This window comes from Hippichthys cyanospilos, chromosome 5 (assembly GCF_059441005.1).
Source record: "Hippichthys cyanospilos isolate Australia breed blue-spotted pipefish chromosome 5, RoL_Hcya_1.0, whole genome shotgun sequence".
Lineage (NCBI taxonomy): Eukaryota > Metazoa > Chordata > Actinopteri > Syngnathiformes > Syngnathidae > Hippichthys > Hippichthys cyanospilos.
In genome coordinates this window covers 16665880-16679384 of record NC_142373.1, presented here as the reverse complement: position 1 = coordinate 16679384, position 13505 = coordinate 16665880, and the positions used below count along the sequence as shown (strand labels likewise).

General features: G+C 38.1%; 2 protein-coding genes across 2 annotated transcripts; both read left to right on the top strand.

The window, feature by feature from the left end:
• The first annotated feature begins 878 nt into the window (after window positions 1-878).
• On the top strand, window positions 879-6105 carry tlr8a (toll-like receptor 8a). Its single transcript, XM_088415146.1, has 2 exons — window positions 879-1017; window positions 3023-6105. The coding sequence occupies exons 1-2, from the start codon at window positions 1015-1017 to the stop codon at window positions 6068-6070; spliced, it is 3051 nt and encodes a 1016-aa protein (XP_088271272.1). The 5' UTR covers window positions 879-1014; the 3' UTR covers window positions 6071-6105.
• Window positions 6106-7692: 1587 nt separating this feature from the next.
• tmsb4x (thymosin beta 4 X-linked) lies at window positions 7693-8775 on the top strand. Its single transcript, XM_088415158.1, has 3 exons — window positions 7693-7861; window positions 8265-8375; window positions 8446-8775. The coding sequence occupies exons 2-3, from the start codon at window positions 8276-8278 to the stop codon at window positions 8469-8471; spliced, it is 126 nt and encodes a 41-aa protein (XP_088271284.1). The 5' UTR covers window positions 7693-7861; window positions 8265-8275; the 3' UTR covers window positions 8472-8775.
• Window positions 8776-13505: the final 4730 nt, after the last annotated feature.

Here is a 13505-nt window from a genome sequence, read left to right as displayed (position 1 = left end):
ACAATATGGCAATCTGGTTCTAATTATGTATGCAGTGAACATGGTGCATTCAAACACCATCGGACATTACAAACTCAGACAGATTAAAAGTCTGTCAGTGCATTAAATGTTAATAACTGCAAATGTCAAAATAATAGGGGCTTCTTATTCATCTATAAAAGCTGGTGTATATCAAGAAGAAGAATGATATTTTACTTAATTACAATAAATAATCTATCTAATCACTATAGTTTATATTATCTCGTCAAATAAATAGGCTTCTGTCTTTCATTTTATGGTTAGTATGTCAATGAATCAAAGAATAAACATGCTTGCATTATATATAAATCATATAACAGTTACCACAAAACGAGAAAAATAAAATTGGGCAACTGAGACATTGAAATATAGAACAAGAATAATATTAATAATGTTTCGGACAAAAATGTTCATCCCTAATAGTTATGGTAGCAAAAAATTATCTCATTTGATTCCAGCTATTTCTACACTTCTTTAACTAAATATTGAAAAAATATATCGTAAATAAATACCTGGGGATTACATTTTGGCTTTAAATGAAAATTTACAATTATTTCCCATGAGACACTGGAATTTCAATGGGCTTCATAGAATTAATTGTTTTGATTCCACTGTATAGTTCATGTAATTGTTGAATGATATTTAGTGCACTGTGTGAAGAATTCTATTATTAAAATTCAAATAAAACAATGTTGTAACATGAGTGCTTTTTTGCGGGCTTCAAAATACTTCTCATTTGTTCAACATTTTATGAAACGGGAAGTAATGCTTGAATAAACTTCTGCATTTTTTTTTTTACTATTTCTGTCACAGAGCTCAATGCGGGAAGCTGTCTGATGCTTGACAACTATGTTTGATTAGGGATGTTCAACAGAAAGAAGACTATAAAAATCAAAAAGAAATGTGAGCGTAGGGTTTTTTTTTTACATTTAATGTACGTCTTTTATAGACCGGCAAAGCATTCGGCAATCCGAAGGAATTACTGAAAGAAAAGCAATGGTGAGTATCACAGATTCAAACTTCTTTATGAAAATTTTCACATGTGAAATGTCTCTTTTTAGCAATAGGCAGAAAGAAATGCTTGGGAATGCCTTTCTTTATCAACCTTTTTATTATTTTTTTTATTATATGCATACATATATGCACATGCATTATTGCATTATTACATGAATTATTATTACATGCATTACATGCATTATTACATGCATTATTGTATTTTTACTATAGTAAATAAAATATAAAATAATAAAATAATATAATCATTAATATTAGAATAAAATAATAATTAATTATTTAATGAAAAATAATATTTATTTATCTATTAATATTTTTTTCATTTTATTTTAATCTTTCAATCTACATTTGTGTAAAAAAAAAAAAAGGTTTCAGGACCACCTTAGCATCTGCCATTCTTGTTATTCTATATGTGTGTGAGTGCAACCACTAGTTTAAGGGGAAGTACCAACCCTTTCACTAAAAATGTGCAACCATAGACTAATTTGTTCAAGAAATGTAATCTAAATGAAAATTATCCAATGTTTTGCAATCCAGAATCAGGTTATCTGTTTTATTTACATGCGTGTTTTTAGAAGCAACATTGGATTGCAGACTGATGTAAATCAAATATTTTCAAGATTGCCGGTACTCTTAATGGCAAAACATGGGTTACCAGCAATTTGAAGTACAATAGTTTAAAAAAAAAAAACAAAAAAAAAAAAACAATGGGCCACTATAATGCTTGTTTGGTTTTTGTTACATTGAAAGAAAATAAAAATAACAAACTTCCTTTTTTATTTATTTACAGTACAAGTCAAAGGTTTGGAAACACTTTAAATTCAAACGTTCTCAAACGCAGTAAGAAGTCAAGAAATTGTGTGAAGTGAAAGGAATTTCAACTCAGAAAGCATTATCCACATCATAAAGCTGACTGACAAAATAGCAATAGTGCAAAGCTATATGTGCAAAAGTTAACCATTTTGGAGAATATAAAAAAGAAGACAAAAAAAAGAAAAAAAGAAGATTCTGTCTCTTTTTTTTACAGTTTTAATTTACTACAAAAATTTCTAACTAGTGGAAAAACACTGAATAGGAAAGTGTATCCTAACTTTTAACCAGTGGTGTATATAAACAGATCCACTGAGGATATTTTGGAGAAGTATTGAATTAAAAAAAAAAAAAACACTCAATGTCAAACAGTTTCTTTAAGTGGTGAATAAACAAAAAATAATGTATTGTTTTTTTTCATGGGGGCAAGATCATTTTATTCTATTTTTAACTTTACTGAAAGGCTTAATTAGCATTATCTACTTTATTAGTGTAACAGTTGATATATACGGTAAATGGTAAAAACACAAATTGATACAATATTGATCACTTGACCAATTTTAAAGTTGTTCCGCATTTTCTGCCTGAAATTCACTTTGAAATCCTACACCCAATGTGATCAGAAAGATCCTATGATTTTTTTGTTGTTTGTTTTGGGATTTTTGATTTGTTTGTTTTATCTGAATTAAAGTTATCTAGAGCCAATTTAAATGTTTTCAACAAAACATCAATAAAGTTTGATCTAGTTTAGAACTAGAATTGTATTGCATGATCAAATCCAATTTCTGAATTCTTCGTTCCGTTTTGAACAAGCAAGATCAGGATTTGATGCTATTTTAAATGTAAAATCCTGCCAATTTGATAAGCTCTCATTAATTATCACTGAGGTGAATACATCTGAAACACAAATTTTATGTAATATCTATATTTGTATTCAACGTTATTATTTCTTTTATTTTTATTGTCATTTATTATTTTTTTTTTATTTGTCGCGTTCTAAACGATGATTTCAGCTGCCCCTCTTGGGCATGAATAATGTTTTTGGGCTATGAATCGAATTGTAAATGGCAAACACTAATACCATCGGCTGGAAAAAACGTCGCGCTACTTAAACATGTATCCGTTACCTCGTGAAACGTAAGGTCTGTTTTGCTGACTTAGTTTTGTTGTTTGTCTACAGACTGCCGCATGTTGGATGCATTTGCTGCTGCTCTGCGCCTGTGCCGGGCCCGTTGCGAGTAAACCTGAATGGATGTTACCCCAGTTCCCTTGTGACGTAATCACCCATAATGTCTCAGAGGTCAACTTCGACTGCAAAGGGCGTAAACTGAAAACGGTACCACGTGGCATTACAAGCAACGCGACAGCGCTGAACTTAGAGGAAAATCAAATCGAGCATATCAAACACAGCTCCTTTTCCGGCCTAGTGAATCTCACTCAAATCAACCTGTCTGACGTAAACAAGAAGCAATCCGTGAAGATAGATGACAACACCTTCCAGAATTTGACCAACCTGCGTGCGCTGAAGCTGAATCGCAACAGCCTGACGGCTCCGCCTGTGGCGTTACCCCTTGGTTTGGATGTCCTGGAGCTTCACAGCAACAAGATTTTATCTTTAAATAACCGCAGCCTGGTGGGACTGACCAACGTGACGAGGTTAACGCTGTCCAATAATTGCTACTACTGGAACCCTTGCGGGACAAACATGAAGATCGCAGAAGGCAGTTTTGCGCCGATGATCAAACTGGCAGATTTGGACCTGTCCTTCAACAACCTAACTGAAGTTCCCAAAGGTCTGCCCTCGTCACTGCAAACGCTACTGCTGGCATCCAATCAAATCCAGTACATATCGGAATATGATTTTCGCGGCCTGAGTCAATTAAAACTCCTCAAGGTGCAAGGGAACTGCCCGAGATGTCAGAATGCGCCATTTCCCTGCGTCCCCTGTAAAAACGGGTCTATTGCCATCCATAAGGACGCCTTTAAATATCTCACACAGCTACAGACGCTAAGCCTAGGAGGAAACTCGCTGACCAAAATAAACCCATCTTGGTTCAAGAATCTAAGAGAACTTAAAGAACTGATGATTTCATTCAACTTCTTACAAAAAGTCATCACCGGGGAGGCTACGTTTCTTACGTACCTTCCCAAACTTGAAAAAATGGATCTCTCTTTCAACTTTTTGCTGAAGATGTATCCCCAAACGTTAAAACTTTCCCACAATTTCTCACAGCTGACATCACTCAGAACTTTGCATTTGGCGGGTTTAGTATTCAAGGAAATCGGAGCGGACACGCTCAAACCTCTGTACGATCTTAAAAATCTATCGGCGCTCAACTTGGGGACCAACTTTCTCATTCAGTCCGATTCCAACTTATTTCGCAAATTCTCAAATCTGAAGATGATATACCTGGCGGAAAACCGCCTATACCCGACTCAGGTGAAAAGCGTGACGAATTCCAACGAGGGATACGCTTCAACGTACACGAGTCGCCAGCCGCAAAACTTTGAGATAACGCACGGCCTAATCAAACAGGAGTGCTACGATTCCGGCCGAGTGCTGAGCCTCAGCTCGAATAATCTCTTCTTCATCTCCCCGCAGCAGTTCCAAGGCTACGGCAACATCTCGTGTCTCAACCTTTCGGGGAACGGCTTCTCGTCGGCGCTAAACGGCACGGAGTTCACGTCGATCCCGACGCTGACGTATCTGGACTTGTCCTTCAACAAGCTGGATCTGGCCTACGACAATGCCTTTAGCGAGCTAAAGAACTTGGAAGTGCTGGACATAAGTTACAATTCTCACTACTTTGTGTCCTACGGCGTGACGCACAATCTAAACTTTCTCAGAAAACTACCGGTCCTGAGAGTCTTAAATATGAGTCACAACGCTATTTCTACATTGACGACGAAAAACATGTACAGCGAATCACTGTCGGAACTACAGTTTCAAAGCAACCATCTTGGGCGTCTATGGAAAGAAGGGGATTCCTCATATATTACGCTTTTCAGACATTTAACAAATTTGACTTTATTAAATATAGCCGACAATCATATCAAGAAACTTCCCGAGACGGTTTATGAGTCTTTACCGCAAAACTTGACCGTGCTGTGTATAAGTCACAATTTGCTAACGGGTTTCAGTTGGGACAAGCTCAGCTACTTTCTTCAGCTTCAAAGTCTGGACCTGAGCTTCAACGCCATATCTGATGTAACGGGTATCAACAGCAATACTCCCATCAAGCTGAGCCACCTGGACCTGAGTCACAACAACATTCACCACTTGGACGATGGCTTTTTGAAAGGTGCCAAAAGCCTTCGGATTCTTTCCCTCAGCGACAACAAACTGACCCTCATTAATCAATCGACATTCCAAACCAGCCCGGAATCTCAGCTACAAAAGTTGTTCCTGGGCGACAACCCGTTTCAGTGCACCTGTCACATGTTAGACTTTATTCTATGGATCGAAACCAGCGGCGTGCACATCCCCCGACTGACCGCCGACGTGACCTGTGAGGCGCCAGAAAACCAGAAGGGTCAAGCGCTTATTTACTTTGACATCAAACAGTGCGTGAATGGCAGCCACGCTTTGTTGCTCTTTTGGGTAACGAGTTCCCTTGTGATTCTTTTCATGTTGGTGGCGACGAGCGCCCATCTATTTTACTGGGACGCTTCTTATATAATACACTACGTGAAAGCAAAACTGATGGGCTACCACTCCCTGAAGTCCAGCCACTGCATCTACGACGTTTTTGTGACTTACGACACCAAAGATCCGCAAGTCTCCGAGTGGGTGATGAGCAATCTAAGAGTCAAGCTGGAAGAAGAAGGAGAAAAGCATCTTCCGCTATGTCTAGAGGAGAGGGACTGGATTTCTGGAGTGCCCGTGGTGGACAATCTCCTTCACAGCATCCAACAGAGCCGCAAAACTATGTTTGTCCTAACGGAGGGCTACGTCAAGACCGGGGTCTTCCGGCTGGCCATGTACCTGGCCCACCAGCGGCTGCTGGACGAGAACGAGGACGTGATCGTGCTGCTGATGCTGGAGCCCGTGATGCAGCATTCTTACTTCCTGCGACTCCGCCGGAGATTGTGCGGGAAAAGCGTGGTGGAGTGGCCCAAAACGGCCGCCGCCGAGCCTTGGTTTTGGCAAAACCTGAGAAACGTCATCAGGGTGGACAATCAGGTCATGTACAACAAGACCTACTCCATGTACTTTACAAATAGGTGATGCGGTCCTTACCACGCACCATTTAGTTTCCAACAACAACGCTCTGGGACACTGTTGATAGCCAGCTATTATCATGATTGTGCTCCTTTAATTGTGCAACTACTTTTTTTGTTTTGTTTTATCATTCTGTGACCCTACACAACCGGAATTACAGTATAGTCACAAAATAAACAAATGTTTGTCAAGCCTGTGCCTTTTTACTTGACGTCTACAAAAGTAGAACATTAAAAAAATACAAAACTGATTAAGTGGGCATGTAGCTAGGTACGGTGGGTCGAAAGAAGTAGGTAGATAGTAAAGGTTTGCCAAAATTCAATTCACGTAAGAATTATGAGTCTTATTCACTTAGATGCAGAATCGACATAAAGTATCCCAAAATCAACTTTACAAATATAGTAAAAATCGGCTTTCTGTCATCTTCTACCAGATTTTTTTCTCTCTCTCCTGCTCTCTTTTATTACAATACGTCCAATACGGAATAAGACATGTATGAAAAACATAAAGTGAAAAATAGTAGAATGCCTAAAGAAAAACTGTGAAACAAAAAGAATACAACTGAGGAATGAAAATAAATAAATCAAGACCAACAAGTCAATGGCCGACGTACGCTTTTATTTTGAAATTGATCTACGCAGCAGTTGTTGTTGCCTGCTAGCTTTACTCCTCACGACTCCGTTTTCATTTCCCTCACGTTGTCTCTACCAATATCAGCGCACCTCCCATAAAAATCACATTCAATTACTGATCAAGGATGCCTAACAACACGCATATCAATTACGCTGTCATTACACCATTGTTTCCAAAATGAGTGTTAGGTGGTACTCTGTGGTACTTTCAAATGCAGTCGGACATTGTATAGTCAGACAGAAAAAGGTCAATCTGTGCATTAAATGTAAACAACTGCAAATATGTGAACAATGCGAGCTTCCTATCAAGCTATAAAAACTGACGTATATCAAGTAGGATGAAGGGGGTGGAATTACTTTGACATTTTATATAATTACACCAAATGGCCCATCAACTCACTTAGGTTAACAATATCTAATTAAATAAGAAGGCTTCCATATTTCCATTCTAGTGGTTGGTATGCCAATCATTTACAGAACAGAGTAGGAGTTGCGGTCCACACACCGATTTTGTTTCCTTGCAATCGAAAACGTAGTAAATTTAAAAGAAAATGGCACTTGAGCATCTCCAGTGGTCATTGTGTCTTGCAAAATACACTAGATTAGATCACGACCATTCTTTGCACGCCTATAGATTGAATCATTGTCAATCGCATCATTTTGAATCGGAAAGCGTGTTGAATGACCACAAATGTTGTCTCGGGGCACTTAACACATGAATCGGGTCAAAGAGCACTTGATCATTATAAGACAACATCGTCATTACGCCATTTGTCCACATAGCGGCGCTGCTGTAGCATTTTACTCCGCGGTGTTTGGAAAGCCAAAACGCCGTTTACTTGAGAATATTCGGACGTGAAACAAAAACATTTCCTTTCTTGCAACGGAAGCAAACACAACCTTTAAATTCCATCAAGAGAGGGAGAGAATTTCAAAACGGAGTCATAAAACGTTTGATTATCACAATGGCAAATATAAAACTAACGCTACATCGTAATGAGAAAGTAATGAATTTAGAATTAACATTGATCAACAAAAAAAAGCAAGTCCAAGAGTGACGTCATTAATCATTTGCATACTCCGTCATATTTATACGGTACTGGCGGAAGTAAACGCCACTTCTCCATCTACTCGACGTGTTGATTGTTGCATCTCGCTACAGCTCGTAAGTTTCCTTTTTTTTTGACTGCATATAAAGGTCTTTTTTGGAATTATTTGAATCTCTTTGTCATTTTAAATGGCGGTGCGACATCCTCTCTACCAGTTTGACATGCGTATATTTGTTATATAAAGGCCACTTTGATCTATTGCTCAGCTTGCACGAAGTTATGTTCGTTAAGTAGATGTGACATGTGTGTTTTTACTATTGTGTGTGTCAGTGTGAAGTTTGTGGGCTTCACGAGCGTGCTTTTATGTAGCTCGCTCGCACAAAGGGCGTTGGTTCCGCATCTGCACGTTTCAACTCGGCGTCTTTCTTCAATCGCATGCTGATTCCTTCAAAATCTCCGCACTTTTTTTTCTTCTTCTGCGTGATCTTGTTGCACAATAACGCTACCTTTTCGTTTTAGTCTACGCCAACATGTGTGACAAACCCAATATCGAGGAAGTCACAACCTTTGACAAGAGCAAGCTGAAGAAGACTGAGACCCAGGAGAAGAACACACTCCCAACCCAAGAAAGTACGTGCATCTTTTTCCTCATTAAATTGTTGCTTTTCACATCACTGCTGAGTTTTTTTTTTTTTTGCAGCCATCGACCAGGAGAAGTCGGCATAAAGGACCAACATGATGTGCTGTACATTCCGCAAGCCCTTCGGCTGATCTCCACCTGCAATGACTGGCCAAACGTCACCTCTGTCACTTGGCTGTAATCACCTTTAGGCACAGAGAAAAATGACTTGTTCACAGGGTTTACAGTCCCCCCCCCTCTGCGGTTGCATCTTCAGGGGTAGGGAGAGGAGAAGCACACCATGTGCAAACTTACTCTTGCAACGCCTGAAAATGCACCCACAGAAATCTGTTTTTGTAAATCTGGAAGACATGTTTGTTAAATATGCAAATAAAAATGTATAAAGAGTCATTTTTGTGTCTGGTTTGAATTGGATGGGCTCTTGGTTCATATCCCTCAATGTCAAGAGAGAACATTTGGGAAGGTATTTTGATCAAATACATGAAAGCGCTCGCGTAATGTTGCGAAATGCTTTGAGGCTGACAACTACACTACTGTGTTTAGGGGAGGTTTTTTTTTTTTTTTCCCCTGAAAGTGATGACAGCTGCATCATGTGAATGCATCAGCTCATTATGTAACTTCAGCAGGCCTGTTAACAGCTGTGCCTTTTACAATAGGCTCTGCTGTGGGATGGACACAGATTCTCATTCATCCTAGGTCCCGTGAGTGCTATATTTTAATTCAAAGTCTGTTTTAGAATTGCAGGGGGTTATGAGGGCAAGTGTGTCATATATTTAGCTGAGGTTTGACCTTTCCTGCCATGTACACACAGCTAATCTCTCCTCCAGCTGCAGAAACACAATGCACTAGATAAGATCTAAGATTTTCCATATAAAATATGCTGGTGCATGTCTTTAAGTTTTGAAGAATACCTGCCAAACTCAAGATTTGTCGTTGGCGAAACATAAGCACAAGGATTAATGAGTAAATGTAATGAGGGCCTATTACAGGGCAAAGTTGCCACCGTTAAAATCTTTAAATCTTTAGACCTGGGTTCTTAGGTGGCATACAAGTGTAAAAGGTTAACCATATCTGCATAAAGACAACATAGCTGACTTGAATGTGTACTTTATTCTTGATTGACTGCTTCATGTGTGTACACTGTACAAAACACATGACCAATTTGCATAGGACAGCAAGTTAGATAGATGCTAAGCTCCTAAACCAGGGGTGTCCAAAAATTTCCTCTAGGGGCTGCATACAGAAAAAATTAACAATATAAGGGCCATTTTAAAAAAAAAAGCAATTCATCACACATTGTCTATATAATGTGGTTATTAAAAACAATCTTGATATTTCAACGTTTTTTTTTTTAAAACAGGGCCATTTTTTTCACATGTATAACCCTGCCTACAACCGCATAGTTTTTTTACTTTTAATTGCAAATTTTAATTGCATACAGTCGGGCCATGAAAATATGCATGGGGGGCTGCAAATGGCCCCCGGGCCATAGTTTGGACACAAACATTCTAAACTGTTAGATTCCTTGCCAATGAGGAGTCAGGGCTCCTTATTTTTGGTGATATCAATGGTTTGAAATATAAATTAAACAGCAGCAAAATCCATTGGCTTTTCTCTATCTCAGTGGGCGGCAATTTTCTCCCTAGTTGTGAAATGAAATGAAATGTGAAATGTTCCTAGGTTAAGCCACACCCTAAAGACTCGGAATCTTCACGAGTCCCAGAAGAAGAGTCTGAGTCAAGTCTCGAGTCTTAAGTGGACGAGTCGAGTTGCAAGTCTCAAAGATGATCGATTTAAGTCTTTCATGAGTCCTAGCCATGAGTCTTTGCATCAATGCACATTTCGTAAACTGTCAACACACATTAACTATTAATTAATTGTCAAACATATCGAAAACTAGAGCCAATCCAGAGAAACAAGTGTTAATTTTGAGCAGTCTAAATTTACCAAGTAACCACTAAAATAGCTTTGGCACGTTGTTTATTTATTTAATCATTTATTTAATAGTTTAATAATCCAGTCTGCAATTCTAGCAGATAGTAATTACAATTGCCAGAACACCCAACAAATTGGTGTAGTTTTGTGGTTTGCAGGTCAACTAATTGCAAGACGTTTTTCCTCTTGGGTTGGAAGGTTTGGGGGATGGGGCGGTACGGCTAAGCTAAGGAATGTTATTCCAGTTAAGACATGATTTGGGGGATGTGCCTATGGTGAGGAAGCACTTACTGAGGCAACACAACTGTCCTCCCTCCCTCTCTCTCTCTCTCTCTCTCTCTGCGACTGAAATGTTCTCAGCAGCACGGATTTAAAAAATGTCACCTGTTCAATTTAACAACTGCAATGAAATCTGAACTAGCTTGAAAACTGCTGCTCAACAAAAATGATTCTGCCCCTCTTGAAATGGCAAGTTTGGGGCTGACAGCCAGAACAGAAACAGGAAGAGGAAGTCTGACAAACACATACAAAGGAAATGACTCCAAAAAACAGCACAATAATGAATCTGAGACCAGGTTATTTATACAGATTCGTTTCACATGCGAGTCACTGGTCTGTAGCAAAATATACATGGCAAAAAAAAGAACACTCTCCATTCTATCCAATGAAACATATTCAGCAGAATAATTATACCAATGAAACAGATTGAGCTCCAAACTGAAATTGCAGCCATTTCACTGCATTTAATTTATACAGCAAAGATGAACAGCGTTTGCAGCAAGAACAAAGGAAAGAACAATTCCTCTTTGTCGTCATTATCATTCTTGGTGGGAAAAATCTGTGCTGCTATTGTGTGATTGGTGGACACAAAAGTTGAGGGTGTGAGCCTTCCAATCCAGTCACTACAATGGCTTTGTGTGACCCAAACATTCCTTCTGCATTACATTAACTTTAAATTCGATTTCCCTGAGACGTACTCAAATAATAACCTTGGTGCTGAGTTTGATAAGAAGTAGATATCTTCAATGTTTTATCTCAGTTAAAGACATAACAAAAAAAGTTGCCCAACCAATTAGTTCCTATCTACAATTTAACATAATAGATATAATTAACTTGCATTTTTTTGTTTTGCTTTTGGTGGCTTTTGTACTACCGAAGTGCGGCGCAAGGCGAACAGCCAAGAGCCTTTCTGGCTTGTTATGTGAAACATAAGAGCTCACTAAGTAAGGGTGGAAGAGACTGTGGAGGCAGGACATTCCAAAACACTGAATCACATCAAGTTGTTAAAAAAAAAATCTAAACAGCTTAAAAGCGCCTTCTCTTTAAAGCAAATGGAAACCAACTAAACTCTTTGTATACAGTACAAATGGGGGTTCAGGACTGTTTTTTTTCCGTAGACCTCCCTCCACTTGGCATTTACTTGATGCATTACAGAAACGATGTAAATATTTCTAAATGTTTTTTTGTCACTGTATTCATTTGAATTATTAATGCAAATCATGAATAGCAGGCTTTATAAGAGTTGTCTGCACATGCATATATATATATATATATATATATATATATATATATATATATATATATATATATATATATATATATATATATATATATATATATATATATATATATATATAAATATATGAAAGAAGGTTTAATCAGGCCCTCAAGATGATTTTCTGAAGATTTCTTAGCAGGCTTCCTGGTGCACCAACAAATCTAAGAGTCCACAAAAAGTCTTAGGTTTTACAAGCAACGCAAAGATCTGCGCTGCAAATTATAAGCTGAAATAACTTGCTCACCGCTTCACAAAACAGGTGCATTAGTATTAGCATTTAGCTTCATCGTGCTACTGCTCAGCGCAGGTAAAATCATCCTGAAGAGATTCCCAATGGATGGGGGTCGCAATCCGAGCTCAACTGCTAGCACATAGCTCCAATGTATTTGACATGACCTCATTACTTCATGTTTTTTTTTAAATATATATCGTTACGTAGCTGACACCTAGTGTCCAGAATGAGACACTACAGTACCATTTTATTCTGTTCCAAGTCTTTGGCGTTCTTGCAGTTGTTCAACCACAGATTTTGATTGGGGCCTTTTCCTTCCTCTGAATATTTATCTCTGATTGTATTTAATTGTTTATCTATTATGTGTTGTATACAAAATTTCCATTTGTTTCATGCACCGAAAAATGTAATTTTCCTGTCATTAAACTAGATTTGCTGATACATGCAAAACACTTGTTAAAAGCACACATACCCCCTGAAGTGCCTTCAAGTGTCCCCACTGAAAACCACACGTCTAACAAACTGAACTACTGTGTGGAATTTGTTGAACGGAACGCATAGTTGATAGCGCTCGCTAACTTATTCTGTTCCATGCACGGAAAAAGTTGGTTACACGTTTATTGTGCCTTCTGCCGTTGATTGTAAGAGCATTTATTCATTCTGTTCTTCACTTTACATTGCTGGAATGAATAACTAAAAATTAATTCAAATTTTCAAACAAAGTAAGCGTAATTGAATAATTTGCTATTGGTCGCTAACCAAAGCCACGGCATCCTGGCAGAGGAATTACCGCCTTGAGGGTATCCATATGAGACAAAGAACATGTAGCTAAACAGGTCTGAACGGATGACGACTATTATACAAATTCTTCTTCCCACGAAGCTTCAAGCACGCTAGTATTTTTGTCAAATGTTTTCAGGTCCCCAAAAGACACACAGTATAATATATGTACTCTTTCCTTAACTCAGGGGTGTCCATACGTTTATTCGAGGGGCACATAGGTCAAAAAAGGAGGACTCAGGGGCCACTTTAAACTTCGGCTTTATCAAACATGCTAAAATCAAGCAATTAAAATACATGATTTGATAAACCACTACATAACATTTTGTTGATGTTTATAAGGAGAACATTTAAGAATTTGTCAATGTTTTGCAATGGCCACCTGCACAGCATCCCAACTAGATGAGAGCCACACTTGTAGAGAACAGAATCCTAAATCCACCTCCAGATTCATAACCAAGACAAGAGCAAATTTTGCTTCTAAATTTCAATAATCTTTTTTCACCTATGTTTGGAGGAGAAATTGTGACTATTAATTTAATAGTAAATAATCGTATAAATATAATAATTTATTATCATTTTTGCATATTTAGTATTTACAGTAGGTAAACAAAT

Excerpts from the sequence above, each read along its gene's own strand:
- tmsb4x (XM_088415158.1), top strand. The coding sequence starts at position 8,276 with ATGTGTGACAAACCCAATATCGAGGAAGTCACAACCTTTGACAAGAGC. Across the intron at positions 8,376-8,445 it reads CACACTCCCAACCCAAGAAA|CCATCGACCAGGAGAAGTCG; the intron begins GTACGTGCATCT and ends TTTTTTTTGCAG.